The following is a 27,814-nucleotide window of genomic DNA, read 5'->3' on the forward strand; positions in this document are numbered from 1 at the left end:
CACTTCCTCCCCGGCATGTAAAATATCATGTAGATTTTACGGTAAAAGCACTAAAGTCACTTTTTGGACCAATTCTTTATCTTGATTCGAACCAACGTGACACCGAGCAGATGACGTAAGAGATCACAAAACCCTGAGAGAACAAAGGATCAAGACTGCCGCCCTGTGTGGGCTCCTACAGCATGCAGGCTTCAACACTGCAAGCGAGAGCACGTCCCGACTGGTTACTGAGACAGATGGCCGGATCCATATTCTGTGGTGTGGTCTCTCATCACTTCTCACAGCTTCGACCCTGGCAGCAGGGGGGGGGCAAGATGATACGATGGAAGTTTTTGGAAATGTTTGAGAGCTCTAGCGCAAGAATTCAGAGTTATAGGAGACAAACAGTGTCGCATCCTTCCCCAGTGTCCCCTGTTTTCATTCTGTGACAGGAAGCCTAAAAAATAAAATGCTTAACAAACATTTGTCACTTCATGTTAGTGTAGTCCCCTGAATTAAGCATATCATCAACTAGACGTGGATGATTGTGTGTGCCTCTGTACGTCTCTTTGTATCGAGCAGGTGAGGTTAACAGGCATGGCTCTAATTTAATTTTTGTACACGTAAGAAAATAAAATCGATTTCCTCGTCTGACCATCACAGGTGAGCTGACACATGCACAAGATTCCCAGCCAGCAAACCTGGACTGACGACATATTTGGAGCGTGCGCGCCATCTGCTGGACTCAGGCTGCAGGTGCAACATATTATCGACCCCCCGAGGATGCAGATGTGAGAGAATAATTTGGGTCAGATAATAATAGTCGACTCTAGCGTGCAACCAAAATAATAATAATTTAAAAAAAAAAAAAAAAACACGCATCAGTGGGCTTCAGTCAGTGTATCTCCTTTTCAAACGTATTTATAAAATAAATAAATAAATAATACGCGTTAAAGCTTCCGGCTCAGAATCGCAGCTCCGGTTTAAGCTCTTTCCCCAGAGCCGGGGGTTATTTATGTAACAGACTGACTCGTGAGGAAAGTCTCGACGTTGAGCCTTTCCCGCCACTAGATGGAGAAGTCGGACGGGAGAAGCTGGAATAATAATGGCTCCTATTCTCCTCTCCATTTGATCCCAATTTCGAGGCTGCGCGTACGCCGCTCCTCTCTGCATCCCTGTGGCAGACAGCCTGGGTCCTTGGACGTCATATGATAAGGCTGGAGGAGAGCCAGCAGGGCCCCCGTTTGGAGAGGAGGACTCATATCTCCGTCAACGCGCGGCAGCCAGGGCCCCCTTTATCTCCACAAGGCAGGGGGAGGCGTATCCTTTTCCCCTCTCTCTCTCTCGTTCTCCTCTCCCACTCCCCTCCACATACCAGTCTCTCTCTCACACACACTAACTAGACTACAACCTGCTTCAGACGACGCCCCGGCGCCCAGGAGATCTCCAACCGAGGGGTGGGGGGGGCGGTGGGCAGAGCCAAGTGCGTCGTGCGTCCTTGTCGCTCGGGAGGGGAAAATAAAAACATCGCTCTCTCAGTATTATTATTATTAATATTGTCAGGCTGCGCGCTCGGGCTGCCCACGGCATCACCTCGGCAGTAACAGGAGGGGTGCCAGCCAAAGGAGGAGGAGGAGGAGGAGGTGGTGGAGGAGGAGGAGAAGGAGGAGAGGAAGGGAGGCGTTAGAGTATCCCGAATTTGACGCTCAGAGATAAACAAGGAGACACCCTGTTCGGAAGACGTCTGTCTGTGGCGGGAAGCGACAGGGATCTGCAACTGAGTAAGTCGTGATTTATTTTTATTTATTTTTTCTTTACAAACCCCGCACAGTTTGTGCTGCGGGGCTCGCGTCCGCGGTTTTTCCCCTGACCTGCTTTTTGGCGATCTGTCCAGCGGTTGGGGCTGTGCAGCGGCGCAATATTTAAGCTCCCGAGCCCCCCGGGCAGCATCCTTTGGAGGGGATGACAGAGGGATGGAGACAAGGGGACATAAAAGAAATATCGGCTGCGCTGGTGAGATGTCTTCCTGTAAACACGGCGGTTGCGTTGATGTGAGGATCCAAACATACCGAGGCGCAGCATCCCTTCAAGGCGCGCACATGCAAATCCCTTCAATAACACCTCACGTTAAAGCCCCGCGCTGGTTCGATTCGGCTTGCGTTCTTATTATGTCATGTCAACATCCCTCTGTACTAAAAGCCCAGAGGCCTGTTTCACTGTACTGCACTCTCGAGCCGTGATGCCCCCCGACAGGTGTAACAGGACGACATGTTTACGCTCTGATCCATCATCATGTAACATCGATCCGTGTTGAGTCTAATTTTTTTTTTTCATGATGTCTCTTTTATTTATATATTTATTTTTTTGTTATTGCGCCTCGACGGTGGATTTCCAAGTGGCGCCAGCCCGTGCGTGGCCGTCACCGCATGGGTGAGGGATGCTGACTGGTTACAGGCTGTGCGGGAGAGGAGAGAGGAGAGTAACAGGGCATTCTATGGTGTGTTGTGATGTGAGCAGTCTGCTGCTCCAACATGGCGCGCATGAGCTGAAAAAAAAAAGAAAAGAAAAGAAAAAAAACCCTTGGCCATTACATACTCCTGTCTGGAATTCACACTGTGCAGTGGACCAGGCACTTTGGGTTTAGGATAGCAGAGAATGAGACCGGTGCATCACCAAGCTGCCTTGAGGTTGGAGCTCAGATTCAGCTCAGGTTGCCATGTCTGGCTCCTGTGTCACAATATCACGTAGGCCCCTGTGTGTGTGTGTGTGTGTGTGTGTGTGTGTGTGTGTGTGCGTGCGGGCGCTGTCCTTTCCTGTCACCAAACATAACAACATCAACTGGACCGACTCCTGATTTTGCCTCTTTTTTGTCCGATTGTGTTTGAACACAGCAGGTTCAGGCACAACCAGACAAAGAGTGTTTTTGTTTGGTCTCGCGGTCATTGTTGTCCCCCCTCCTCCCCCCAGCTTTCTTGGACGTGACTGTTGTGAGCAACATCTTTTGTTGACAAGAAGTTTGCGATGATGCCTGGGTCTGTAAACAGAACACGCCCAATCGGATTTCTGAGAAGAGGATTCATGAGAGTCCTCGAAGTACGGACGTGAGGTCGTCAACTCTTTTTGTTTTTCTTGTTCGGAGCAGTGACACCTGTTTGATTCCTGGGAAATGCTGGGAAAATAAGTGCAGGCCTTCCCTCCAGGATAGGTTCCTCAAAAGGTGGCAGACCAGGTGTGAATATGAGTGTTGATTTCAAGATAAAAGGCAAAAGTGACTTAATTCCAGGGCCTTTGAGCAACGAATGATGCATTTTTTGGTGTGAAGCTTAAAGGAACAGTTCAACAGTGCTCAATGAAAAGGTCGAATGAAGATCCGTAGTGCACAAAACATTTCTGTAGCTTCAAAGTAAAACAGTGTTGAAGCAAACAAATGTAACTTCCTGGAGAAACATAGTTGATCGTTGAGTGTCAACCTCAAATTGTCACATACGGACGCCTTGTGTTGACAGCTCGGGTCGGACCCAGTCTGACCCAGGGATGAGAATCAACAATCAACGATGTTTCTACAGGAAGTTACGAGTTGTTGCTCTAAAAAGAAAGAAAATGATAAAACTCGTAAAATGTCTCCATACAGCTTTTCTTGAGTAATCCAAGACTCCAGAAACCCTAGACCCCAAATGTATTTGAAAAGGACGTTCTTGGCATGCGGTCAAGCTCGTGCACCCACTTCAGAGCTTATCTTAGCAGCTATATAGAGGATTCAGGAATGTCTTTTCAAATCAGTGCAAAGCAGTTCTGGTTTTCTGGAGTCTTGGTTTAGGTCGGACTAGCTGTATCTCAAGTCCCCATCAGCTTCAGTTGTTTAGGAGAATGCTACAGCGCTGTTTTGCTGTGAAGCTCCAGAAATTCACCCGACTCTCACTGAACATCGTGTCCAGATAATGACTTCATATTCATTTTTGGGTGAACTTATCCTTTAAATCTTTCCAGCACTAGTGAGATTTTGGCTCTTCATTGCCATTTTCTGATATCAATATTTATGATCGACAGTATTCAGTTAAACAGGAAGATGACTGTTCAGAATCACAGTTCTCTTGTTTCTTATGAATCACAACTTCTACTTTGTTAGATTGCGTTCATGAGTCTTTGTTGTACAACTTGGTGTAGTGTCGATTGTTGGTTGCCAAAAACTCACTAACACAAAATCAGATCTCTGAGTCAATAATTAAAGCAAATCATCAAATTAATCATCTTAATTGTGAGAATATGGGCAGTAATAACACTAAAAGACTGACTCTTTGAGAAGATTGCAGGGTTGAACCGGTACAAATACAAAAAGGCCGGATGAATTACGCTATCAGCACATCTCTGAACGCTGTTTGTTGTCTGTTCTGTCATTTTATTGTATGAGCGAGACATGTTAAGTCCACGTTAGGCCCCAGCCTGGCAGCGTGTTAGCTGAGGGTCTATATCCGGTCGACTGCTCTGTGTTGTGTCAGCGACTCGCAGTAGAGCTGACAGCACTTGTCTTTTCCACCCAATCATCATGTGGCATTATGACTCTGGACAGCCACATTTCTGTGTGTGTGTGTGTGTGTGTGTGTGTGTGTTGGTGCGGCTATGTGTCCCTGTGTGTTTGCACATGTGCAGCCTTGTATGCATGTATGCATGCGAGGCGAAAAAAAAAAAAAGATGGATGGTGTGTGTTTGTGTGTGTGTGTGTGTGTGTGTGTTGATGGCTGTCTCGTGGTCTGGCAGCCTGGTCACTGGGATGGATCTGCTTTCACCAATTTAGACAGGGGGAAATGGGGCTGGTAACAGGAAGGTCATTCATCCTAATCTTGGGTTGTCAATGAAAAATGAGGCAAAATGTGAACGAGAGATGCTCCTTAACATCAACTAACTACAGCCAAAGTGCCCTTTAGTGAGCTCTGAATCTACGATTGCCCCAACAGTTACCCCGGGTGAGCAGAACTGATGATACTGAGCACCTCCTTGAAGTGAAAGACCGAAAATAGCAAAGTCACTAACTGCCCTGATAAACACATTTTAAATTAGGCACGGGAGACATCCAAGAGACATCAGTGCTGTTGCTGATAGTAATGCAAAAAATGAAAGCAGCTATACTCACTACTCTTATATTAGCATATGATTGCATTGCTACTCATATGAGGAAGGTGTTGCTAGTAGTGACAAACCCACAAAGAATTAGCATCCTGCTCTAACAGTTCCCCTCAGCGCTTCAGACAATTTTAGCTTCTTTTAGCCTATTCGTTTTGGTTATTTTGGGTCAGTTCCACCTTCCTCATCAACACAGAAGGCAGCTGAATGCTATCGGCCCATCACCAAATGATAATGGTAATGGACAAACCAAGGATATGTCTAAACTTCATATTTCTTGTGTTGCAACTTTATGTGTCCTAAGGTTCAATATTATTTTGTTGTTGTTGTTGTTGTTGTTGTTGTCGTCGTTGTTGTTGTTGTTGTTGTGGGAAAGCTGCTTTTATGGTCTGGTTAGGTTCAAACACGCAAACCAATTGGTTAGGTTTAGGAAAAGGTCATGTTCTGGCTCAAAATACCTGTTTTGGTCATCACAAACACAGCTGGAGATCGTCCTAACAAGGTCTTCTTTCAAATATCCAGTAATAATGTGCTTTAAATGGTTGAAACACTTTGGTCCCTTCTCAAAAACATCACACTCACCACACTTACTGCTCCACGGTCCAGTTAGACTTTCAAAATAAAGCTTGCTGACACATGTTTTACTTAGTAAGACATTTTAATGACTTTTGGACGTTTGTAAACGCATGAATAAAAGATAAGATAAAATAGGCACCTATAAAATAACTTCATTATCCCAAGGGGAAAATTAGCTTTCACAGTACCGCACCCGTCAGACGGACAGTGCACACACCAGACAGCCATGCATACAACAACACACTGTAAAAAAAAAAACCACAGTACCAAACAGCAATTACAAAACCACACTGGAGTTCTAACAATCAAACGCATCACTTTTGTTACGTAATTTACATAACTCAGCTTACATAACATAAGCTTACATCTCCAACCTCGGTTCCCTGGGGGAAAATCCTGCATATGAACCGCCCTACCAACCCGTCAAGCCCCTGGATCTTGCTCTCATACCACTCCCAGGAACGACGGCAGGATATTCCTGGAAGGTGTCTAAGCGTCACACTTGGAATCATAAGGCCGCTGATCTTCTGAATTTGATGTGCAGGGAGTGACAATGTTCGGGTCAGGACATCATAATAGCTGTGATACTGTTAAACCGTGATAATCGCACTACCTTTTCAACCCTATTTCAGAGTTGGTGGAGACCAAAACAGAGCTCAAATGGTATCTAACTTTCTTTCATCATCTCCATATTAATGCTGAAGGTGCCCTGTTTCTGCTGGAGGTAAACCTAAGCTACTGACACGTTTATCTTATCCACTTTAGAGGTGTTCTTATCTCAGGATTTTATTTAAGGCTCGCTTCCATTGCCCCTCGAGTCAGAAAAAGAAAGACAGAAGAAAACCTGCTAATGCGGGTTTGATGATAATGCTGAGGGGTCAAAAGGTGACTTCTACAGGAAGGCAAATATTTTATTTTCAACACGGCACCGCTGTTGTGATTGTGATCGCAGTTTGCCGGAGTTTTCAGTGGCAGAAGTGGCTGGTACAACATCATTACCAGAGAATAACAGGCCTCTCACGGGTTCATATCCTGCCCTGAGCGAGTAGCCCCAGAGTGATGGATATTACTAATTACACTCACTGACCCTGCTGTCATTAAGAGGCCATCTATGCGGTGGTTATAAAATCACGTCGGCATGCTCGTCGAGATAAATGAATGTCACGCATTACAGAGGCCCTCAAAGTCGCCCGTTTTGTTCTGAAAGATGGTAGTGTAGGGTAAAAAGAGGAAGTGGGAGTGAACGCTCGCTCAGCATACATACAGAGCGATAAGGAGTAACATCTGGGCAGATTGAAGAGATGTGAGATATTATTTTGACGATGTGATTCACTCCACCTTGCCCTTTTCCGTCTCTGTCTGCTTTTTTTTTTCTTTTCTTTCTATTAATCTCAGCCTCCTCTTTTCCTCCTGGATAGTCACTTTTCTTTTTTCAGACTATCTCTCATTACAACCCCCCCCCCCCCCCCCACCTCCTGCTCTGCTTTGTCATGACAGATAAGACGAGAGTAGGATTTGTTTTTTTCTTACTCTCTCTTCCCAGCAGATAGTCTCTCTTCTGATAAACTGTCATTTTTAGCCCTCTAAGTCATTTTAATCTCTGGAGGGAAATGTGCTCGGCAGTATGTGTGTGTCTTCATGCATACCCCTTCCAAAAGCGCGCGCCCCACGCCCACGCGCTCATATGACGATCAGCAGTGTTGTTGTTGCGAAAGATCGTATCAAAAGCACTATTGATAAGCGGCAGGAGGGGAATCATCCATCTCTTTGTGCACTGTAGATAACCTGAACCCAACACACACCACATTTGGGGACAGCGGGGGGGAGAATGAATACGAGGTCTTGTCCCGCTTGGAGATTAAGCATTTTTTTTTTTTTAAGGGATCGGAGAGTGTGATATTGGACAAACATACTTAGCATAAACAGTTCCTGAGCCTCTCGAGGGCCTTAAGTGGGGATTGGGATGTTGCCATAAGGGAAGGCACCTATTTGGCCTAATGGTTCCTGTGTTAACGTTGAGAGGCTGCTCGCAGTAATGCAAGTCCGTGAGGCTTCCTATGTCCGGATGCGTAGCGTTTTGCTGATTGACCGGAGAGCACACCAGGACATAGGAGACGGTCCACTATAGGAATTGACCGGCTGTAAACGTAAAAGCGGCGCTGTCAGCAGGCCATGTTGATGCTAATGCTGCTGTATTGTTTTCACAAAGACATGCAGACGGAGGAATAAGTCAATAATCATGAGAGCCGCCGACCTATATACTTCTTGGAATATGTTTAAGCCAGCAGTGGGAGACACAAGCGGGCATTTGTATCATTTTGTGCAGCATTTTTGTAATTAAGCAACAATCAAGTGATAAATTCCTAATGTGCTATTCATGGTTTAGGACACTGCGTTCACATTTCAGGACTTTTTGTTGCTATGGGGAGCCTATATGTACATTTAAACCCAGACACATGAGAACACGCCAGACAAAGGACACTTTGTAAAGAGCCAGTTGCTCGTGTTAGCAATTCTGTGGCAACAGTAGCAGGGAGAGAGTATCCAGATTCCCAGGGGTCAGGGTCAGAAGGGCCACATCCAGCAATTATTTTCATTATTGATTAATCTGCAGATCATTTTCATTGTGCAGTCTACAAAATGTCAAAATAAGTATGATAATAATTATATAATATGCTCACCACAGTTCCCCAGAGCCGAAAGTGAAGTCTTCATCTTGCATCTTTTGTCCAACTGACCATCCACGACCCAAAGCGATGTCCGGTTGGTTGTTTGGTTGGTTTGTCAGCAGGATTACACAAAAACTACTTAACAAATTCCCACGAAACTTTGATAGAAGATGGATCTCAGCCCAGATTTATACTCCTTTAACTTTTGGTGTGGATCCAGATAAACAGACAGATCCAGGAATTGTATTCTCACTTACTTTAACATTGCAAGGGCATGTCTGTTAGATTCTCAGGAAATAATGCATTTGATGCAGGTCCTGATAAAAATCTAGAGGCTTCAAGAGGAATGCTGATTATTTTCATTATTGATGATTACCTGCCCAAAGTGACGTCCAAAACCTAATGACTCTTCGTAACAACAAAGAGGGAAAAAAGAAAGAAAATCTTGCGTTTGAGATGTTGGAATCAGCAAACATGTGACAACTTGGCTTGAAAAAAAAAAAAAAACGACTGGGATTATTAATTATCACAATAGCTGGCAACTTGTTTTCTTTCGTGCTGGAACCAGTTAATATTTGGCACTGTTGCATGGGAAAAAAATAATTAGAAACGATTAATCCCTCATCATAACAGTTTGCAATCCTGTCAATTGAGTCACTGACAAGTATTCGAAGCTCTACATCATAGTACAGCCCACGCATGCGTCCCACTCCATTGCAGTTCTCTGTTGTGGTCATGGACCTGTGTGTAATACTCTTTCAGAGCCCTGAGTTTCTTTCTCTGCTCGCTTTCGAGTGTGCTCTTTGTAGCGTTACGAAACTAGCATTGGAGACCGTTGCTCAGGTTGTCCATCGATCATAGGGTTGCGGTTCAATCCGCTGCTGCTCCCGGTATCCACATCGCGAAGTGCTCATCGATGTGTTTGCGTGTCAGCTGGTGAAGGCAAATTGGAATCGCTTTGGATAATAGCACTGGATAAATGCACCCATTCATTCATTTAACATTTAGCAGCGTGTGATGTTGTTGCCACACACAACTAAATCTTTTATCTCCTCTCCTCTCGTGGCCAGATGCTCACAACCTTCTGCATCCATCCATGCTGTCTTTGTAACTTTGCTCCCTCCCTTCTTAAGAAACACGCTGATTCCACATCAGAACAGATGGCTCGCCAGGTGTGGAGCTAAGAGGCCTTTATATCACTATCGGCCATGTTCCTTCGCTGCTCCACCTTGTTGCCCAAAATTAGATTCTCTGAGCAGTGCAACCGAACCTCTAGACCTATCCTTTGACACCGGTAGTTGCTGTCTGTGTGAGTGTTTTTCTCCCGTCTACAAGCCGGAGCCGCGTTCTGACCTCCGTGCAGTGGCTGTGATCAAAACACGGGAATCGATAAAAGCGTCACAGGAGCTGTAGACTCAGCAGTTGTTCCCTTTGGATATACTGTATGAGAAATTAACAAGTCGAGAGCACCACTCTACAGATTCGCAGTATAAAGGTTAATTGTTGCGGAAGTAACGGCGGTCGAGTGTGGTCAAGTGAAGGAAGGCAAACATGAGGCGGAGTGGAGGAGGAGACGCAGGGTAGCGTATCATCTCAACTCAGTGTTTTAGAGGCAGGACAAGAAAAAGGGGTTTCTGGGAGGTATGTGAGAACTGTAAACTGCCTGTCAAGTGTTGAGCGGTGTCTTGTAACCCTGTTCTCAAGAGCTCGACTGAATAATCGCCGAGGAGTTTTCGCAAACTATCTACAATCGGCAGAACTGAGGCCCGACAGCCTCCACCAGTCACGAAGGAGCGCACATCATCATCAGCATGGAGGCTTTAAACACGAGCTGAGATCATTTCTATGAAAATGAAAGTCAGCTTTATATAAGATAGCTTTATCCAAAAAGGTTGTTGATTATAAAATGCAATTATGAATGCATTAGACCAAAGATAACTCCTGCTGTACTGAAACATGCAACCTTTGTTTTGCTAGCATTTGGGCTAAATAATCATTATTACATAGATCTTTAACAATCCTCTACCTTCATCCACACACCTTACCGACATCAGAGTCGGGGCGGGTGCGTTCAGTCCTTTGTGTGACTTTCCCAAATCTCAAAACTCCAACAATCACACCAGCTTGAGGCAGCGTTTGCTCAGGTGTGGAGAGGTGAAGAAGTCGTTTTTTTCATCCGTCACACAACTACACATTCGTCAACTTTAGCTGCACAAACGAGGGAATTCACATCTTCTTTACAATTTACATCATCTCCAGCAGCGCCACCGTGTTCTGAAAAACACACGCCTCTTCGCTGCTGCTTGCACGACGGCCCTCCGTCACACCTACGCGCACCGGGGCCAGTTGCTCTCAGCTGTCACGACGTTACACAAAAAACGGCCGATGCAGACAGTCCCTGTCCAAAAGCTAAACCAGATCTTTTTGATGAAATATACAGTTTAGTGGCGTCCAAAGGGTTCCGCGCAGTACGACTTGTAACTGTTATAACAGTGATGTCACCGGGGTTATCTGAGCTTAGTTCAACTATCACGCCAAAGGCTGTGTGCACACTGGGAGGGTTTGAAGGTGTTTACAGTAGGTGTGCTGCGGGTAGTCGAGGGTCAGGGATGTTTGAGGCCTGACTAATGCTCACACACGTCCGTATCACGATGTTTTGGCCTCTGTTTCTTTGTTTTGTCTCTTGTAAAGCCCACAATATTATGTAAGTTGAAAATATTCAGAATGACAGCTCTGACTGACTCTCACTCCTCTCTGACCTCCTCGTCCTCCGCAGCACGTGTCTCGGCCTGTGTGTGTGGCTCGTCGTTTGTCCTCTCAGCGTGGATGTTGCACAGTATTTCACTCTCTTCTGTACTGACAGAGCTGTTATTTATGGCCGTCCTCTGGTGGGGGGGAATGGAGCTTTAACCCTCTGACCCCTGGAATACTAACATGTGACCTCAGCGGACTTCCTCCGGTTTTTATTGGCACCGGACTGTTTACGTTTGGCAGGATCTCGTGTTGCGCCTCGGATAGAAGGATCCAGATACGCGTGCGCGGCGGTGGAGGAGTCGCGGCGTGCGTGAGTGCATGCCCTGGGACAAGTGTGTGCGTGTGTGTGTGTCAGAAAGACAGGGGAGGGGCATTGTTGTCCCTGTGCTCTTTTGGCCCCCGAAGGAAGGAAGCCGTGGAAGTGAGGAGTTAGAGAGAAGGAGAAAGAAGTGCCACTCCAACACAGCGAGTGTGAAGGGGATTTGAGATTAGCTTCCTCTCGCAGACTCGCTCTCTCTCAGCTCTCTAATGCAGGTTCTGGGTCATTAAGCTGGAGAGAGTCATTCTCACAGTCATCGTTCTTTTCTGGCGAGGAAAACAGTTTTGTGCCAGGCAGTGTTGATTTTTTTTATTGCGCGCGAATGTATGTGTAGCCAGAAAAATCCCTTGCATCTTTGGTTGCATCTTTCCAGATTCTAAGTGAGTAAATAATAGTAGCAATTAGTCATTTGATTTGTCCCTAACCTCTATTTTCTGCCTCTCAGTTTCATTTAATTTCCACGTTTAGTTGTGTGTGTGTGTGAGCCTGTGTGTGTGTGTGTGTGTGTGTGTGTGTGTGTGTGTGTGTGTGTGTGTGTGCTTGGACAATCATTATAGCTGCACTTTATCAGTTAAAAGGTTCTTGCTGCTGTGAATTAACACCTGCGCATTTTCTCTCTCACAAAATCCAGCACCATATAACTGGAACCCGCAGAGGCTATTTTCAAGGCATTTCATTTCAGTGTGAATAGTAGAAAAATCTGAATGAGTCACTTAATGTCTTGCATTTGCTCATTTGGCTCAATAGCATTCCTGTTACCCCGACTGTAAGACTGGTAAATAAGATGGTGAGCAAGCCAACAGTTCATATACGAGGGCCAATAATGTACTATATTCACCAATTTTTTATTATATTTCTTAAAAATACAACACCAGTGGCTCAAGCTCAGCTAGTGTTCGTGCAAACGTTACTCAAACTCGAGTGGTGTATTTAACAGTTACTATTTTCAGCTGCGGAATTTGGTGAGTTTTTAGGGCAGCGGGATGCTGTTTAAAGAATCGGCTCAAGTCAAACTACAGCGCCTGTGTTCGTCGTAATGAAGGAACACGTCGTGCGGTATGATAATGTGGCTCGTCCTGATAGATTTTAGACCACAGTGGAAGTCATCGGCACGGGAAAATAAGATGTAATTCCTCCACCACCTGATAGTAAAGTCAGGCAAACATGTAATGAAAAAGAAAAACATAGAATATCACAAAACCTCTGTTTGATTTAATCATTCCAGCACTTTCCTCGTGGTTTATGAAAGACTTAATCACTCTTGGCCTGCTCATTATTGCCCCTAAAGCTCGCGCAGATAGTAAATAAACAACACTCAAGACGCTTTAAGATGAAACTTGTTAATGAAGTCCACTGGGAACCAACTACAATCGCAAGATGAGATCGAGGAAGAGTCATATAGTTAGTTTTGATTCTCTCCAGAGTGATTTCACATCCATGCAGCTTAAATTGTGCCCAGAACGACTTGAGTGCTGCACCTACGGTGGGGAGGACCCCTGAATTCTTCTCCATCAACCTGACGGGCATCCCATATGGTTGCAATGCTGAAGGTGTTAGATCCGTTCAGGCATTGTGCATTTGAAGTGTGTACTATATAATGAAGCGCAGATGCTGTAAAAAAAAAAAAAAAAAAGCTTTAAAAACAATCTGTGTGAGCGTGGGAGGCGGGATGAGTCCAGTACGCTGTGTGTGTGTCCAGCTCCAGGTGGTTTTTCAGTGTTTGTTTAAGATAATCCCAGATTAGCGGTGATGGAAAGTGGTGTAATCTGCCACTCCTGCCAACAGACAGACAGACACATAGATGGATGGCCCGTGGATGTCCTGACGCCACAGTGCGAGTGGGCTGATGCGCGGGTCAGTACGGCACATACTCGCTGACCTTTTCACTCCCAGACTGTGTGCCGTTAATAATTCATCCAACGGTTCTCAGACTTTTCAGAACATATTAGGGCAATTGGCCTGAACGGACTTTGTCATTTTTACAGGCATTAAAAGTTTCGAAAGTGTTGTTTTTTTTTTTTACTGCAGGATGATTTTGTACAGTGAGGACTACAATGTAGTAGTAGCACAGTAGCGTATAAATCTAAATTTGGTTTGAAGCAGCCTGCCAAAACCACTTCCCATCACCTTGAAGAGGAGAGTCTTTAAATCCTGACTGGGCTTTAGACCAACATGATATCAATCAACAAAGATGCTCAGCGGGATTATTATTCATTTAGCTCCGCAGGCATTAAGGTAATCACTTTCAGGGCCTGATAGAGAGTGTGTTAAGACTGCTGGTGCCAGAGGACCATGAGCACAATGCTATTAGCTGGTGCTCTACGCAGGCAGCTAATGTGTTCCTGGAAAGGCCACAGCAGCAGCGCACTCAGCGGGGAATAAGGGCCGGTCATTAGTCCGTTTCCTCGACTTTCTTCTGCACCTGCTTTTGAAATATCGACGAAAACATCCCTCGTCTCAGTTTGTTGTTGGTATGATGACGAGGACCTCTTCCTCTCTGGGTCCCGCCTGTCTGATAATGTTGATCTATTACGCCGGTATTTATTTGTCTCGATATGTTTCTGTGAGCAGCTGCCGGTCGTCCCTGGATGTCTTCCTTTTTCTCGGGCAATAAATGTAATTACTCTTCTGACCATGCCGCAAAAGAGAGCCTGTCTTTGTGTCTGCTCTCGTCTCCTTCCCCGTTTTGTTCATAATTTATGAGCGAGGCAGCAGGACGCGGGCTCTCAGTGTTCCAACAAGGTGGACACATTTTTGTTCCAATGCATCTTAAAAATTCATCACAGCTGCAGGATGAACACTGACACTCAGGTGTGAGTGCTGGGACAAGCTTTAAAGGAGTCTGAACACTTAGCCCCCAGTTGGTCCGGTGGGAACGTCAGCTTGAGGTCACCTAACTTTGCTTTTTGCTGAATTTGCAACCAAATCTCTAAACTAGAAGGAGCTCGGCCAGTTGTCAGGATGCGATCTTAAACTTTTTTTTTTTGGATGATTTTAGGCTATTTACTGAAGCAAAGATCTCCAATAAGAGCTTGAGGTTGAGGTTGATTTAAGCAGTAATGATCAAGAAAATTAAGGAAATAAGTCTAAGTCTAAGTCTTTAATAAGACTTTAAATCTTTTTGGCATAATTACACAGACAAATTAGTAGCTAGAAACAATATACTGTTTCCTGTGATTCACATCGTGTGCTGGTGTATTCAGGGGTGGCGAAGTTATTCACATTTGATGAATCCAACGTTAATTAACTTTATTTAACATCAATTAACCTTAAATCATGTGACTCTAGTCTCTGTGCAGTGTCTGCCTGTCAAGGAATAACGTGTATTAGGGTTAACTCTCCTTAAATGCGGAGAAAAAGACTCAGATTGTTCTGAGTGTGACTGTTTGTGGCGACAGGGGAATCTCTTTCTTCTTCTTCTCGCGCCGCTGTGGGTGTGTTCCACCTCGTCTTTTTCTTCCCAGGTCAGGATGGTCAGCCGTGGCTTCCAGGCCTCCTTTCATACCACCGGTGAACTGATCCAGATGAGTCCAGATGCCCTGCCCTCCTCTCTTACCTGAGGGCTGGGAAGGGAAGGAGATTCAGTTCTAAATAAGTTCCGTACCTTTGAACCTGGAGCCTCATTTTATTGTCCATTAATGAATTTGACGTGGTCGGCGTCTCTCATTCAGCCTGATTTTACTTGTTGCGTCTCCAGATGTGTTTTGTTGTTTTTTTGCCTCCTTCCTGTTTGTGCTGGATGAGTGGGAAAGGCGAAAATTAGAAAGAATGTGTCTAGACAGTACAGCGTGTGTGCGCTGTACTTCGGGGGTTGATCAGATGATTGTGGTTTTTTAACTTTTTTTTCTCCAAAGGGTGTCCATGTGATGATGCGGCTTGGTGGGAGAGCAGTAAGCAGTGTGGGCTGTTTGAATGTGTGTGTGTGTTTGTGTGTGATGGAGATATGTACATAAATCCTGCATTTTACAGAATAACCCCAATCTAACCCTTCCATAATACACCCCCTGAGGTTTTTTTTTTATCGGTCCTGTGCAGCCTCTGTGGTTGGACAGCGCGCTAACAAGTATGTCAGGGAATGTATGCGTCTTTATATTTCAAGAGGCGCCCTGCGTTGTCACGTCGCATGCCTCTGTGGGGTAAATTAAAGTGTAGCAATCATACGAGAGCCTACAGCGAGATAAGGATAGGAGGGATTCGCTCTATTGATACGCTCACAATCCGAGCTTTGTGAGTACCCAGTTGGGAAATGATGCAAGCAAATGTTAGGCAGCAACAGCGGGCGTGCTCGCCACCCAGTGGGAGGAGGAGTGACACAATCAAGCAGTTTTAACGCATTTTTGAACTGGCACTGGAGAAGGGTGTGTGGGGAGCTGTGCGGAGCTGTTGTTGTCGCCGTAGCTCTTTTGTAAGAGTTTGGTTTTGGAACCGGCGCAGAGAAACGAGAATCCCATGTGTTGTGATGCACTTTCAGTCCGGGGCTGGAAAAAAAAGGCACGCTGCTGCTGAGATGTTGTGGAACGCCTCCAGAAAAAAACACAAACCTGGTGCACAAGTCAAAGTCAGAGACAGAGCGGTTCTCTTCTTTTTCTGTAAATTGATTGTTCTGATTTAAAGGTCTGCAGACAAGTAGATCTTTGTTGTGCGCGTTGTTGAGTTGTGTACTTACATTGTAACAAATGTTCAAATTCATTTTGCCGCCAGTCGCTCTTACTTTCAGGAGAGACTCAGAGATTCTCAAGTAATCACTGAACCATTTTGTCTCTGAAATATTAGAAAACTATGATAAGCGTTGAACAAGAAATCTCAGAACGTTTCCTTTTGTCTGACTGCTGGAGGGATGTTTCCAGAGCTCGAGTGCAGCAAAAAAAATGTCACTGAATTTAGTTTTAAAAAAGAAGATGCTTGTGCAGAGAGGCACAACACTTACATCATAATACTATATTATATTATATGTGTATTTCACACAGCATTAGTTGAGTTAGATCATGGCTTTGGGTGCTCTCCAGTAACTCTCCCCCTCCAAAAGGGAGGTGTAGTGGAAACTGGTTCCTCCAGGAATGTCATTCCGGATGATATGCCAATCCTTGGCTGATGTCAGAGGTCAGGAACACTGTTCTACTTGGAAGCAATGTCAGCCATTAACTACACGTGGTAAAAGAAATGATTCGATGTGAGATATGTGATTTTTGAGGGAGCACGTTGCTGTGACAGCTTCTCAGTGGAGCAACAGTTGCGGCCCTTCCACTCCTGCCTCAGCTCTCCCTCCGTCCATCCTGGAGCTCAGATCTGGAACCCATTAGGGCAGGAATCTCCTGCAGCGCCCGGCTAGCGCATTAGCATGCGCTCGCTGACTCTCCCTGACAGGAAAGAGACACTGATTTAGTGCAAACAGACAGACGGTTAACCTCAGTCTCAGGGAAGCCGTTGGAAGGTAAATGGCTGGGGAGCGAATGCAACAGCCGAGGAGAGCTGTTTGTCACAGCGGGTGATCTCTCAGGTTGGTGGTCCTGTGTGGTTCTGACGCCGTCTTTCTGTCTGTCTCTTTCTTTTTCTTCAGGATGGCTGAGGTGTCACAAGAGGAGAGACTCCAGGCCATCGCTGTAAGTTCTCTCTGAACACACTCACACACACACTCACACACATTCGCATGCAGAGTGCACATCAGGGCACGCTGATGGCCGGAGAGAGAACAAATCATTGCTGCTTGTCGGGATCTGACTGCCCTTCTTAATGACCCAACCTTTTAGATCCCATCTCCTTCACCCATTAGAGGACATTGAACGCTAATGCAGTAGCTACAGCCCACTGCCATCCTCCGTCTATCTCTCTCGGCGTCTCACTTCCGTTTGCTTTTCCCTTGTCTCTCAAGATGCACACTGTCCACGCCTCTGCACTGTATGGACATTATATCATTAAATATTTGCTCACACATCAAAACGTGGACGGAACTCAGCAATCAGTTACCTTTCTCCGGGAAGCTACATTTTGTCCCTTTAGCGGTAGAAGCCGCAGCTACTTTAACTCAAAACTGTTTGCCGTGAGTAGTTTCACAACACAATAACTCAACAAAACTCACACAGCAATTCCAGATTTACGTTAAAGACGGTGAAATGTACAACATCTGTTAGTGTCTTATCAGAAATGTCCTTTAAAGGCACTTGATGTTGGATGAGGGTAAGTGTTTTGAAGGTGCAGCATGAAAGAATTTACTCTGTAGCCGCACTTCAGCTTGGTTAGCGGTCCAGAGTGGGAGCTCGGGGCACCAGGGGACCGTTAAGAACAGTGAAGTGTTCTATAAAAACACCTCATTCATGATGCTCTCAGTATCGCTATTAATCGTAATGTGTGGACGCTGTTGTAACAGGAGAAGAGGAAGAGGCAGACAGAGATTGAAAACAAGAGGAGGCAGCTGGATGATGACCGACGGCAACTCCAGCATCTCAAGGTACACACACACACCCACACACACACACACACACACAAACACACACACTCATACACACACTCTGTAGGCATAATCATTTAGCTCGTGCCCTGTTTGTACTGCCCTTGTGGGAATGAATCATCAAAGTAGTGAAAAAAATGACAATAAATCTCCTCATCCATACTCGTCATCTGTTGCTAAGCAAGGCTGTCCATCCTGTTTGGTTAAAGGACAAACAATCCCCCCCCCCCCCTTTGTCCCTTTGTCTCTTTACTGCGAAAAACAATGCCAAGGCTGATTTAAAATATCTTTGTGGCCATGACACACATTTCTACTGTCTTTATATATATACACTGTTGATCATCGTCACCTCATTTTGATTCGCATATTTGACCATACAGTGTGGAAAGAATATCAAATTAGGGTGGGTATATTTGCACCTACAGCTGTGTTTGCTATCTTTGGAGAACACTTTGTTTGAACTGTTCTGGAGCCCCTCACACTGATAGTAGAAGTCTTTCTGGGTGGAACGTGACCCTCCCCCTCCCCTCCACTCGGTTCTGTGATTTTCGGTAAATAAACTTCACGTGAGACTCGACTCCTATTCAAATGTATCAGCCCCACATTGTTAGGTACTCCCTAACTACTGCTGTCACGGAATGTTCAGAATGGACACCAGATAACACCGGCCGCTCCTCCACATGCTGTTTATACACACACACGCACACACACACACTCCCTAAAAAACACACGCATCCAAAGCTGCGTGCATGTGGACACACACTCGTTATATCAGAGCCAAGGCTTTTGTCAGCGCATGTGTCAGCACTATCAAAGCTATTTCAGCCTGGGACAATCCAGCAGGTCACAGATACGAGAGAAAGGTTGCGGTGTACAGACGTGCGTATGTGTGTGTGTGTGTCTGTGTGTCTGTGTGCGTTTGTGGGCCAAAGTGTCTGTGACCTGTGCTGTTGGCCTTGCGTGCTCCCACTTTTTTTCTATTTTCAGAGCAAACCTTTGTAAGTGTGTGTGTGTGTGTTCGTTTTTGTGTGTGCGTCGCTTCATAAAAGAACACAGAAGCCTCAGACAATGCGAGGGGCTTTGGCAGAGGAAACAGATTTTTGTCCCACTCCCACCAACAGGAAACGGCTCTTACACCCACCGCACCCCACTTTCGTATCACACACTGACACACACACACACGGACACGCTGAGGGGAAGTGTAACCATGCTGTAGAGGAGCATTAGAAGGCTCTTTGTGCGAACCACAGCAAGTATGGCTTTTCCAGAGGCGGCGTTCATGTGGAAAACCCAATAAATGTCTCCGTTTACACGCCACACTTTTTATAAGCGTGTACCTGCCCCACCATTAAATCGCACTAATGCAGGGTCACACATACACACACAGTCTCACTATTACAGCGCAGACAAAATTGTTCAGTGACGTAATACAGTGTTGTTACAGAACTCTTTCGCAGGAGTTCTGTTTTCAATTAGCGAGTTATAGCAGAGATGATTCCACCCTTCAATGAAAACCTGTGAATGTCGACATGTGACACAGTATGTAAAACACATAAGGTGAGCTTATGAAAAGTTATTGATTATGATACAACCTTATCCTGCCACATGGTCCCACATTTCTTTTAAGAAAACATGCTTAGTTCCTTACTGCTCGCTCGCTTAATGCTACACAAACACATATCCATTTATTTACATGTACAGCATATAGATATATCAAGATATGATGATATTATGGTTCCATCTTCAAATTAAATGTCTGACTTCTGGTAAACACTGCTCATTGGCTTTGACTGCATTTGAGCACCAAACATCACTGGCGTAAACACAGAGTCCACCTCTCCTCGCTTTGTGCTCTGTTGCCTAAGAACACGGTCGACCCTTCGACTGCACATCTTGTGGTGGCGACACGTCTCTGTAAAGACGTTGGCACACAACTTTTTCCCATTTGTTTGGCCGGCTCGTGCCCCATTTCGTGCATTTCGTTTCCCCGGTACCAGACATTAGCCAGACGCAGCCTTAAATCAAGATGGATTAGCATGGCCCTTATCCCAGCCCTCTTCCTCTAGTCCTGGGGACCGTCCGGCCAAAACCTGTGCTTCTGCTGATGAGTGCATGTCTGTCACAGGTAATACGTGTTTCAGCAAATAGCAGAAAAAACAAGGGAGAGGCGGCTCGCAAAATCTGACCACCAGCACTTCTAAAGCTTATTTTGCACCTTGTTTGTTTCATGCACACACAAAAACAAGAAATCAAAGTGTTTATCTCTAAATATCCAACTGTTCTTTCAACCCAAGACAGAAGAATGATAAAAAAAATTTTAAAAAAGTTTTAGATGTCAATTTTATAGAGATAAATAGCCGAATGAGTTTCGAAGCGGAGCGCTTTTCCCAAACAGCTGCTCGGTGCATTTGGATGTATGTGTGTGTGTGTGTGTGTGTGTGTGTGTGCGCATCACAATTCCGCCCTTTGTCTGCTACGTTAGCAGCTTTTTTACTCCAAAGAACAATGGAGAGAGACGTAACTTTAGCACACCAGCTTTATGACTGCTCGTGCGGACCAGTGTGTGTGTGTGTGCGTGTGTGTGCGCGCTTGTGTGTACGCATGAGTGAGTACACTAAGTGATGTCAGGCGTTAGGGTAGTAGGGTGTGGCCAGAGAGTGAGCAAAAGATCGAGAGTAGTAGAGACAGACATGGAGAGAGAGAGAAAGAGGGAAGCAGAGTTAGATTCAGTGCCCATGAGACTGTGCAGGGCCGGGGTATGAACAGTGTTAAATTACACTGTGTGTGTGTGTGTGTGCGCGTGCTTTTAAGCAGCTCCGTGCAGCTGGGCGTCTGGAGCAGAGTTACTCAATGTTGGGGGGAAAGTAAGAGCTGAAGCAGAGCGACAGGCCCCTCGAACAGACAAAAATAGATAAACACAGATTTGAAATTGAGGGAAATAAATCCTGACATTTACTGCAATATTCAGTGTGACTTAAACCAAAAAAAAAAAGTTCATGAACTTTACGATGGATAGAGATGCAGGCCAGAGACAGGAAGGGGCGGTGGTCGGGTACGAGGAGCAAAAAAAAAACGGGGAGTTTTGCTGTTGAAATTCTCGTTGCATCACTGGAGAGGAATTCACATCAAGCACAGGTCCAGATTTTTTTTCTCCGCCGAACTCGTGAAAAGCCTTTTTTTTCTCGCACTTTTTTTCCATACGGCTACGCGCGGTTGTCTTTCACTGCGTGGTCTAACAGCTGCGAGCAGGACACACTGTTATATTTACCTCAAAGCATGCCAAGTATTCGCTTTGATATTAGCTTATCAGCGGGAGGGAATGTGGATGGGGAGTCGAGATAAGAACACGGGGCTGTTTGCAAATTGATGGAGGGAAATAAACATGGAATGAAATAGTGAAAAAGTGGGTAATAAAGTGAAAACTCCACCTCAGAACAATGCATTTGTTCTCCCATGTTGCTTGTTTCTATTCACATGGGAGTATTTCATTATTTTGTCCTGGAATCAGCCTTATCTGGTGTAATTATAATCAGACTAACAGTTAACAAATTTAGTCACAGAGTGCTCTCAACTTGTCTGTGAGTACATCTTCATTTCATAATCAACCTCCAGGAAGTGTTTGATGCGGTTTCAGATTAAAACTATATTTGTTTTTAATCTCTCATTGACTTTATCTAGATTTCCAATCCCATGCTTAACTGCGCATAATAGGATAATTACATCTTAGTTTAGATTTTTCCCATTCAGCGCCAGAGGCCTTGATGCTCTGGCTCGGCGCCATAGTCCACTTGGCAACAACAAGTTGGCAGCAGCTGAAAATATGTGACAGAGTTGGTGAGAGGCGGCAGTCTGCAGGGACGTGCCGGACACGCTCAGTGCTGGACTTTTTTTTCCTTTTTTTTTTTTGTCAGTCAGCTAAAGGGCCTGTCGTTCTCAGCGAAAGTGCCACTAATCTCCTCTGAAAGAAATCGCCCCTATGTCTGAGTGAGAAATGGGGTGGCATTTTGGGGAGATTGAATTACTGCTAATGAATTAATCAACTGCTCCTGATGAAAGGTTATTGATCCAAAGTCCTCCACCTGCTTAGGCTCTTTTCATTAAAGCCAACAACATACACACTCATATAACAAAAACCCACAGGGCGATTTCATTAAATGTGTTTTTTAAGAATTCTTCTGTTCATTCTCATAATTCTCATGTCTGTGTTTGTTCCGTCAGTCGAAGGCACTGAGGGAGCGCTGGTTGTTAGACGGCGCTCCGGCGGAGGAGGAGACTCAGAAGCGTCTGCAGGAGGATGAGATCAAGACCAAACTCCTGGAGCAGGTCATCCTCAGGTCAGCGTCTGAAAACCCCTGCATGTCAGCATGAAAGTCCATTATTTTAGTTGTGCACAGGTCAAATATGTTGTGGTTTGCATACATTAGTTCCTGTGGTCTGCGACAAGCCGCATGTTTATTTTATCGTAGACAGATGTGTATGTTTTGAAACCGCGGTCAGTGAGCGGGACTGAAAACGTGGTATTTCATCCGGGGTGATGCCTTATGTCCTGTGTCCTACAAAGTGTTGTGTGCTGGATACGTGTCTTCACCCGCTCACATCGGATGTCTCCTCACTTGTTACTTCAAACAGAGATGCTTTTTCTTTGTGATCATCGCTGTTCGTGTCCCGTGTGAAACCAAAAGTTGGACTTAATATTCTGATCCAAACCACGATCTTTCCCTAAAACCCAACCCAAGTAGTTTTGTTGTCAAAACCCTAACCATATTGTGACTGAAAAATATTCTTTTAAGTACCTGAAACCAGTAAAAAGACTCCCGCACACTGTCCACTTCACTTATTGCAAGTGAAGTGGACAGTGTGTGCGGGAGTGTTTTTCCTGATTTTGTCGGCCTTCAAGCCTTCTCCTACGCACCTGTCAGTGTCAAGGTGTGCAAAAGCTGTTCTCTGTAAATACCTTGAACCAATAAATTCACAAAGGTTAAAAGTAAACACTCAATTCAAACCTCTGACCACACAGAGGACACATACTCCAGCAGATCCATTCAGTCGGTACTTTAGTTAGACGTGTCGGTGAACAGTGATAAAGACGCTTCAGATGTCACATGAAAGTTATGCAGTACATTACCGTGATGTAATCCCGAAATTGAATTGGACGTCGAAACTTTCAAAATATTGTGATTATTTGACGTTTGACCTTGATAAAAATGAAGCATCTGGGGTTTTTATTACAATCTCGATGGTGTAAAGGAATTACAGCTTAATTTGAATGAATGTTTCCGTGTGTGTGTTTCTGAGACAGGCTGGAGCAAGAGATAGAGGAGCTGGAGACAGACGCTCCAGCCAAAAAGGGTGTGGCCAAAGAAAATGGAGGTAAGTTCAGTACCCATGGCAACGTATGATCACATAGAAACCATGACAACGCAGCCTGAGCACCTGTGTCACGAAGAGCGAGCGAGCTAATAATGGCTCCCTCATTTGCTCTATTAAATTGTTCCTCTCCACCGGAGGTCATTAAAACAATATTTCCTTTCTTGTCTTTGTCCCTCTCACTAACCCTGATCACCCGCTCTCCTTTTGGCACCCTCCTAACCCTCTCAATGACGCTCTGGTGCTCCCTATAGGTGAGAATGGAGTAGTGCAGTCCTCCGGTCAGACCCCCAAGAGAGAGGTGACAGGGATTGAAGCCAAGCTGCTGGGTCCCAGCCCCGACCAGGCCAGCGCGGACAACCCCGTTACCCTGGTGTTCATGGGCTACAAGACCGTGGAGGAGGAGCAGGAGAGCCGCACGGCCCTGGGGATGGAAGGGGTGGATGGCAACGTGAAGGCCGAGTTCGTCGTCATCGAGGACGGGGAGGGGAAGGCGGGAGGAGAGGCGGCCACAGCGGAGCAGGCTCCACCCAACGGGAGCATGGCGGAGAAAGAGAAGGCCAACGGAGGTGGAGAGGAAGGGGAGAAGGAGAAGGAGAAGAAACAGACCTGCAAATGCTGCACGGTCATGTGAGCTGTGTGTGTGTGTGTGTGTGTGTGTGTGTGTGCATGTGTGTGTGTGTATGAGTGTGTGGGTGAGTGCACACCTGATCCTGTGCAGGCATGGCATGTGTGCCATTGCATGTGTCTGTATATGCAGATGTGTGTAACTTCATGTCTATGTGTGTGTGTGTGTGTGTGTGCGAGTGTGTGTGTGTGCCTGTGTGTGTGTGCGAATGTGTGTCAGGACTGGAAAAAAAACAAAAAATCAAAGTACAGTTCCACAGCCAATATACCAACAATGAGAGCCAAAACACGCTCCAGCTACAACAACAAGAACCACAGACTCATAAGTACACTTTACTCCGTATACTTTCTCTGATATGTATTTGACTTTTGATTTCTATTGATATTTTTCTATTTTTCTGTCTTGACATTTATATTGTATTCAGTATGTATATCTTTATTATGGGACTGTGTACTGTAAGTTCATCGTTATTATTGTTGGGGAGAAAAGAAAAAAAACAAGAAAAATGTATTAGCTCGCTGGATTGTACTGCTACCCACCTGGGGGGAAAAATCTGGAAAAACTTTAAATCATTTAAGTCAAAAACAGCAAAACTATGAAGGACACAGACACTTAAATATATATATATATATTTCTCTGTGTAGGCCTACCAACTATTTATCGGTCAATTTCATATTGCAATATTGTCTAAGATATTATTTTAAATAGTATTTTAATATATTGATATGAAATTATGTTTTATACAATGTATTTATTGTTTTCTGGTTTCTCTATATCATCTCCAACCATTAACTGCATGTAAAAGCTTGTAAGCACTACCAGATTTTGCGTTACAATCATAACAAGTGTCTGTGCTTTTTCTTAGACTCACACACGCTCATATCTTTAGTCATAAGGAGCCTTTCTATCGGTGACGGCTCATATAACTGGCAGTGTTAGAAATTAAGTTTAAAATATGCAGCACGATGACAAAGAGGCTAATTAGAGTCACGCCGCAAAACCACGTTAGCTCCTCATAGATAGTATATGTGACACACGTACATGGAGATCACAGCTTTCTTTTTAGTTTTGAAATAAGATGGACGCACTCACTTCCACGATCTATAGAGTCACGACGAAAAACATTGCGCAACTATTAGAAAATGCTTGAATAATTCTGTTCTCTCAACAGTAGAGTCAATGTAAATCTGTATGAGGTAGCACTGCATGAAGCCTTGCAACTGTTTTTGACTGTCTTGTCACTTGTTCGGTCTTTATTAAAACGCTATCACGCTCACATGAATGTAAAACCCAGGGGTTAAATTGGGATTCGTTTCTGCGGCGTAATGAGAAGAGGCCGGCTCGCTCAGCCCACCGTAAAAAGAAAATAATAAAAAAAAAAAAATGAAGCTTTCTTTGTCTCTTTATGAACCAAATAAAATCTGATGATACTGTAATTTCACTGTGTGTTGGTCGGCTGCTGGTTTCTGTCCTGCTCGCTCCCAGTTTAACCCCTGACCTTTTTGTCCGTAGACCTGGGCCCAATAGTTTTTAACTAGATTTACAGAAAAGGGGGGACTTTTGAGTAGTCTAAAGACCTTAAATCTCTTTAGCCTTAGAACACAATATGCAGAATTTGGTATTGCCTGGATACCCAAGCTTTTTAGTCACTGTATAGGCTATATTCTATAAGAAGAAAACAGTCTAACCATTTTAAGCTGTGCACGCTGCTAGCCAGACAAATTGTGCATGTACGCTATGGCGATTCAAAGCTCTTACAGGATAAGTTCACCCAAAACATGAAAATTCAGTTATCATCTACTCATGCCGGTGGTAAATTTCCGTAGTCCACAAAACATTTCTGGAGCTAGGGCACCATTCTCCTAAACAACTGAAGTATATAAAGAGTTGTTTTAAAATGTAAAAAAAAACAAAAAAAAAACAACCAAATAAAATGGAATTGCTCCATACAGCTAAATCAAGTCTGGGGAAGCCACAGCATCCCAAATTGATTTGGAAATAAGTTATTTTAACGCTTAAGCCAAAACTTTCACTGTAGCCACTAAGCTAAAAGAGTTAGCACCCTGTCTGAAGCGGGTGCACAAGCTCATCTGTACTGAAGAGTACAAACACACCTCTTGAATTCAATTTGGGATTTTGGGGGCTTTCCAAGACTTAGATTGCACCGATTCTTTTGGTTGTTTTTGTGACGTTATAAATCAAGTCCCCATGTACTTCAGTTGTTTAGGAGAAATCTGTTTTGCTGTCGAGCTCCAGAAATGTTTTTTGGACTACGAAACTTCACCCCGACATTCCATCAGCAAGACGGCGAGAATAATGAGTTTTAATTTGAGTGAACTTATCCTTTAAAGGGAATACAGTAGAGGCCATTGGACAGCTGGGTGAGTGATTCCATGCCACCACTTGTTCCGCTCTCCCCCCCCAGGTTCATCCATGTCTCTCATTCACACACTCACCGTCACCATTATCTCGTCTTCTCCACCGTTTCATCCTCAAAACGCACACAGCCCCACCTTTCTATGCTCGGAGACACGCAGTTCAAAAAAACCTCTAAAGTTGGTGCTAACCCTGAGTCTCATCCAACACTCTCCATCCACCAACTATTTCTTTTTTGTTCTCCATCTCGTTCCCCGCCGTCTTACTCAAATTGCCGGTGAGAGGGATTGTGGGAATCTACTGCCTCCTGCATACACTTGTCGAATAAGAGAGTCTTTTTTTGCAACCTTCAGTGCCAGATGCATTCTCTCTCGAGTCCTGCCTACATTTACCACCAGAGAAATGATCCCTTCTAACATTCCAAAGGGAGGTCGACAGGCGTGGGCAGATGAAATATAGTCTATGCTCGCCATACAAACAGTTCAACTGTAATTGTACTGCCTGCATCCTTGTTTCTGGAATTGACTCTCATGTTTTTTGTTTTTTTCTTTCCTATGGCCTATTTGCAAGGCGGTATATTGTATTTGATGTGTGTATTTTTAAAAAAACAAAAGATGACTACATCTGTGTATTGTCGGTGCCTTTGTCAGGTTCAGTTGGTTGGACTTGTCTGTCTGCTGCCATTTTTAGACCGGGGTTTCTTACTTACTGCTCCTGGTCACAATGACCCACTAGGAACACTGCCTTCTAGTCCGGAGGGTCACTAACATGTCTATGATCAAATATTACACTCATTTTTCATGACGAACAAATGCAGCTGGGACAACAGAGAATATGCAGACTACTGTTGGTGTCTTGGAAAAATCTCTAAATGTACAAGAAAACTACACCCTAAGTGAACATTTTGCCAGGGTGCAAACTTTATGCAGGAGACTAACTGACAGTCTATGTATTTATGTACAGCATCTACACATGTATATATGTGTGCATAATCTATAGGCATACATACATCTGTGTACATAGAAAAAGACATGTAAATTTGTTGAGCTAAAGTTTCGCTTGATAGTGGGTCTCTGGGACAGCAGCAGAAAAAGCAACCTTGTGTTAGACCAATGCCTGTTCATCTATTCTGTGGTCGTCTAAATGTTTAATCTTGAATAAAACTACTGTTTGTTTACTGCAAATCACATAAGTGTGTATATAATTAACCCAATGTACACATACTGTAGAGAGAAGCAGTACAAATAAGCTGTGGTTAATGACGTGTGTGGATTTGGCATCTCAGCTGATGGAGCCACAGATGGGAACACACCCTTCTGTGGAGAAGACAATTATACAGAGATCCATTTATTATAGGACTAATGCAATCCCCTAACAAGATGAATACAATTACCACAAAAGAATATAAATGAGCTACCCATTTAACCATACTGTGTATTAATGGGGAATGAATAACATATAAGAGTAAGGAAAGAAGTGGGGATAGACTAATTATTGTGCTGATTATTGAGGCCGACATTCAGCTTTTTTCGAGTTATGGTATATTTTGTGTACAATTGTGGATAAAGTATTATGTTAAAAAA

At 44.5% G+C, this 27,814-nt stretch overlaps 1 protein-coding gene across 1 annotated transcript; it reads left to right on the top strand.

Moving 5' to 3' along the window:
• The first annotated feature begins 1,068 nt into the window (after positions 1-1,068).
• On the top strand, positions 1,069-27,415 carry palm1b (paralemmin 1b). Its single transcript, XM_037072573.1, has 6 exons — positions 1,069-1,760; positions 16,973-17,015; positions 17,780-17,860; positions 22,079-22,194; positions 23,160-23,230; positions 23,482-27,415. The coding sequence occupies exons 2-6, from the start codon at positions 16,974-16,976 to the stop codon at positions 23,859-23,861; spliced, it is 690 nt and encodes a 229-aa protein (XP_036928468.1). The 5' UTR covers positions 1,069-1,760; position 16,973; the 3' UTR covers positions 23,862-27,415.
• The last annotated feature ends 399 nt before the right edge of the window (positions 27,416-27,814 follow it).

The sequence above is a fragment of the Acanthopagrus latus genome, chromosome 16 (genome assembly GCF_904848185.1).
Source record: "Acanthopagrus latus isolate v.2019 chromosome 16, fAcaLat1.1, whole genome shotgun sequence".
Classification (NCBI taxonomy): domain Eukaryota; kingdom Metazoa; phylum Chordata; class Actinopteri; order Spariformes; family Sparidae; genus Acanthopagrus; species Acanthopagrus latus.

Bases quoted from the DNA above. Each gene is read 5' to 3' on its own strand.
- palm1b (XM_037072573.1), top strand. From the start codon at position 16,974: ATGGCTGAGGTGTCACAAGAGGAGAGACTCCAGGCCATCGCT. The intron at 17,016-17,779 runs GTAAGTTCTCTC...CTGTTGTAACAG, and splicing joins AGAGACTCCAGGCCATCGCT to GAGAAGAGGAAGAGGCAGAC. The intron at 23,231-23,481 runs GTAAGTTCAGTA...TGCTCCCTATAG, and splicing joins TGTGGCCAAAGAAAATGGAG to GTGAGAATGGAGTAGTGCAG.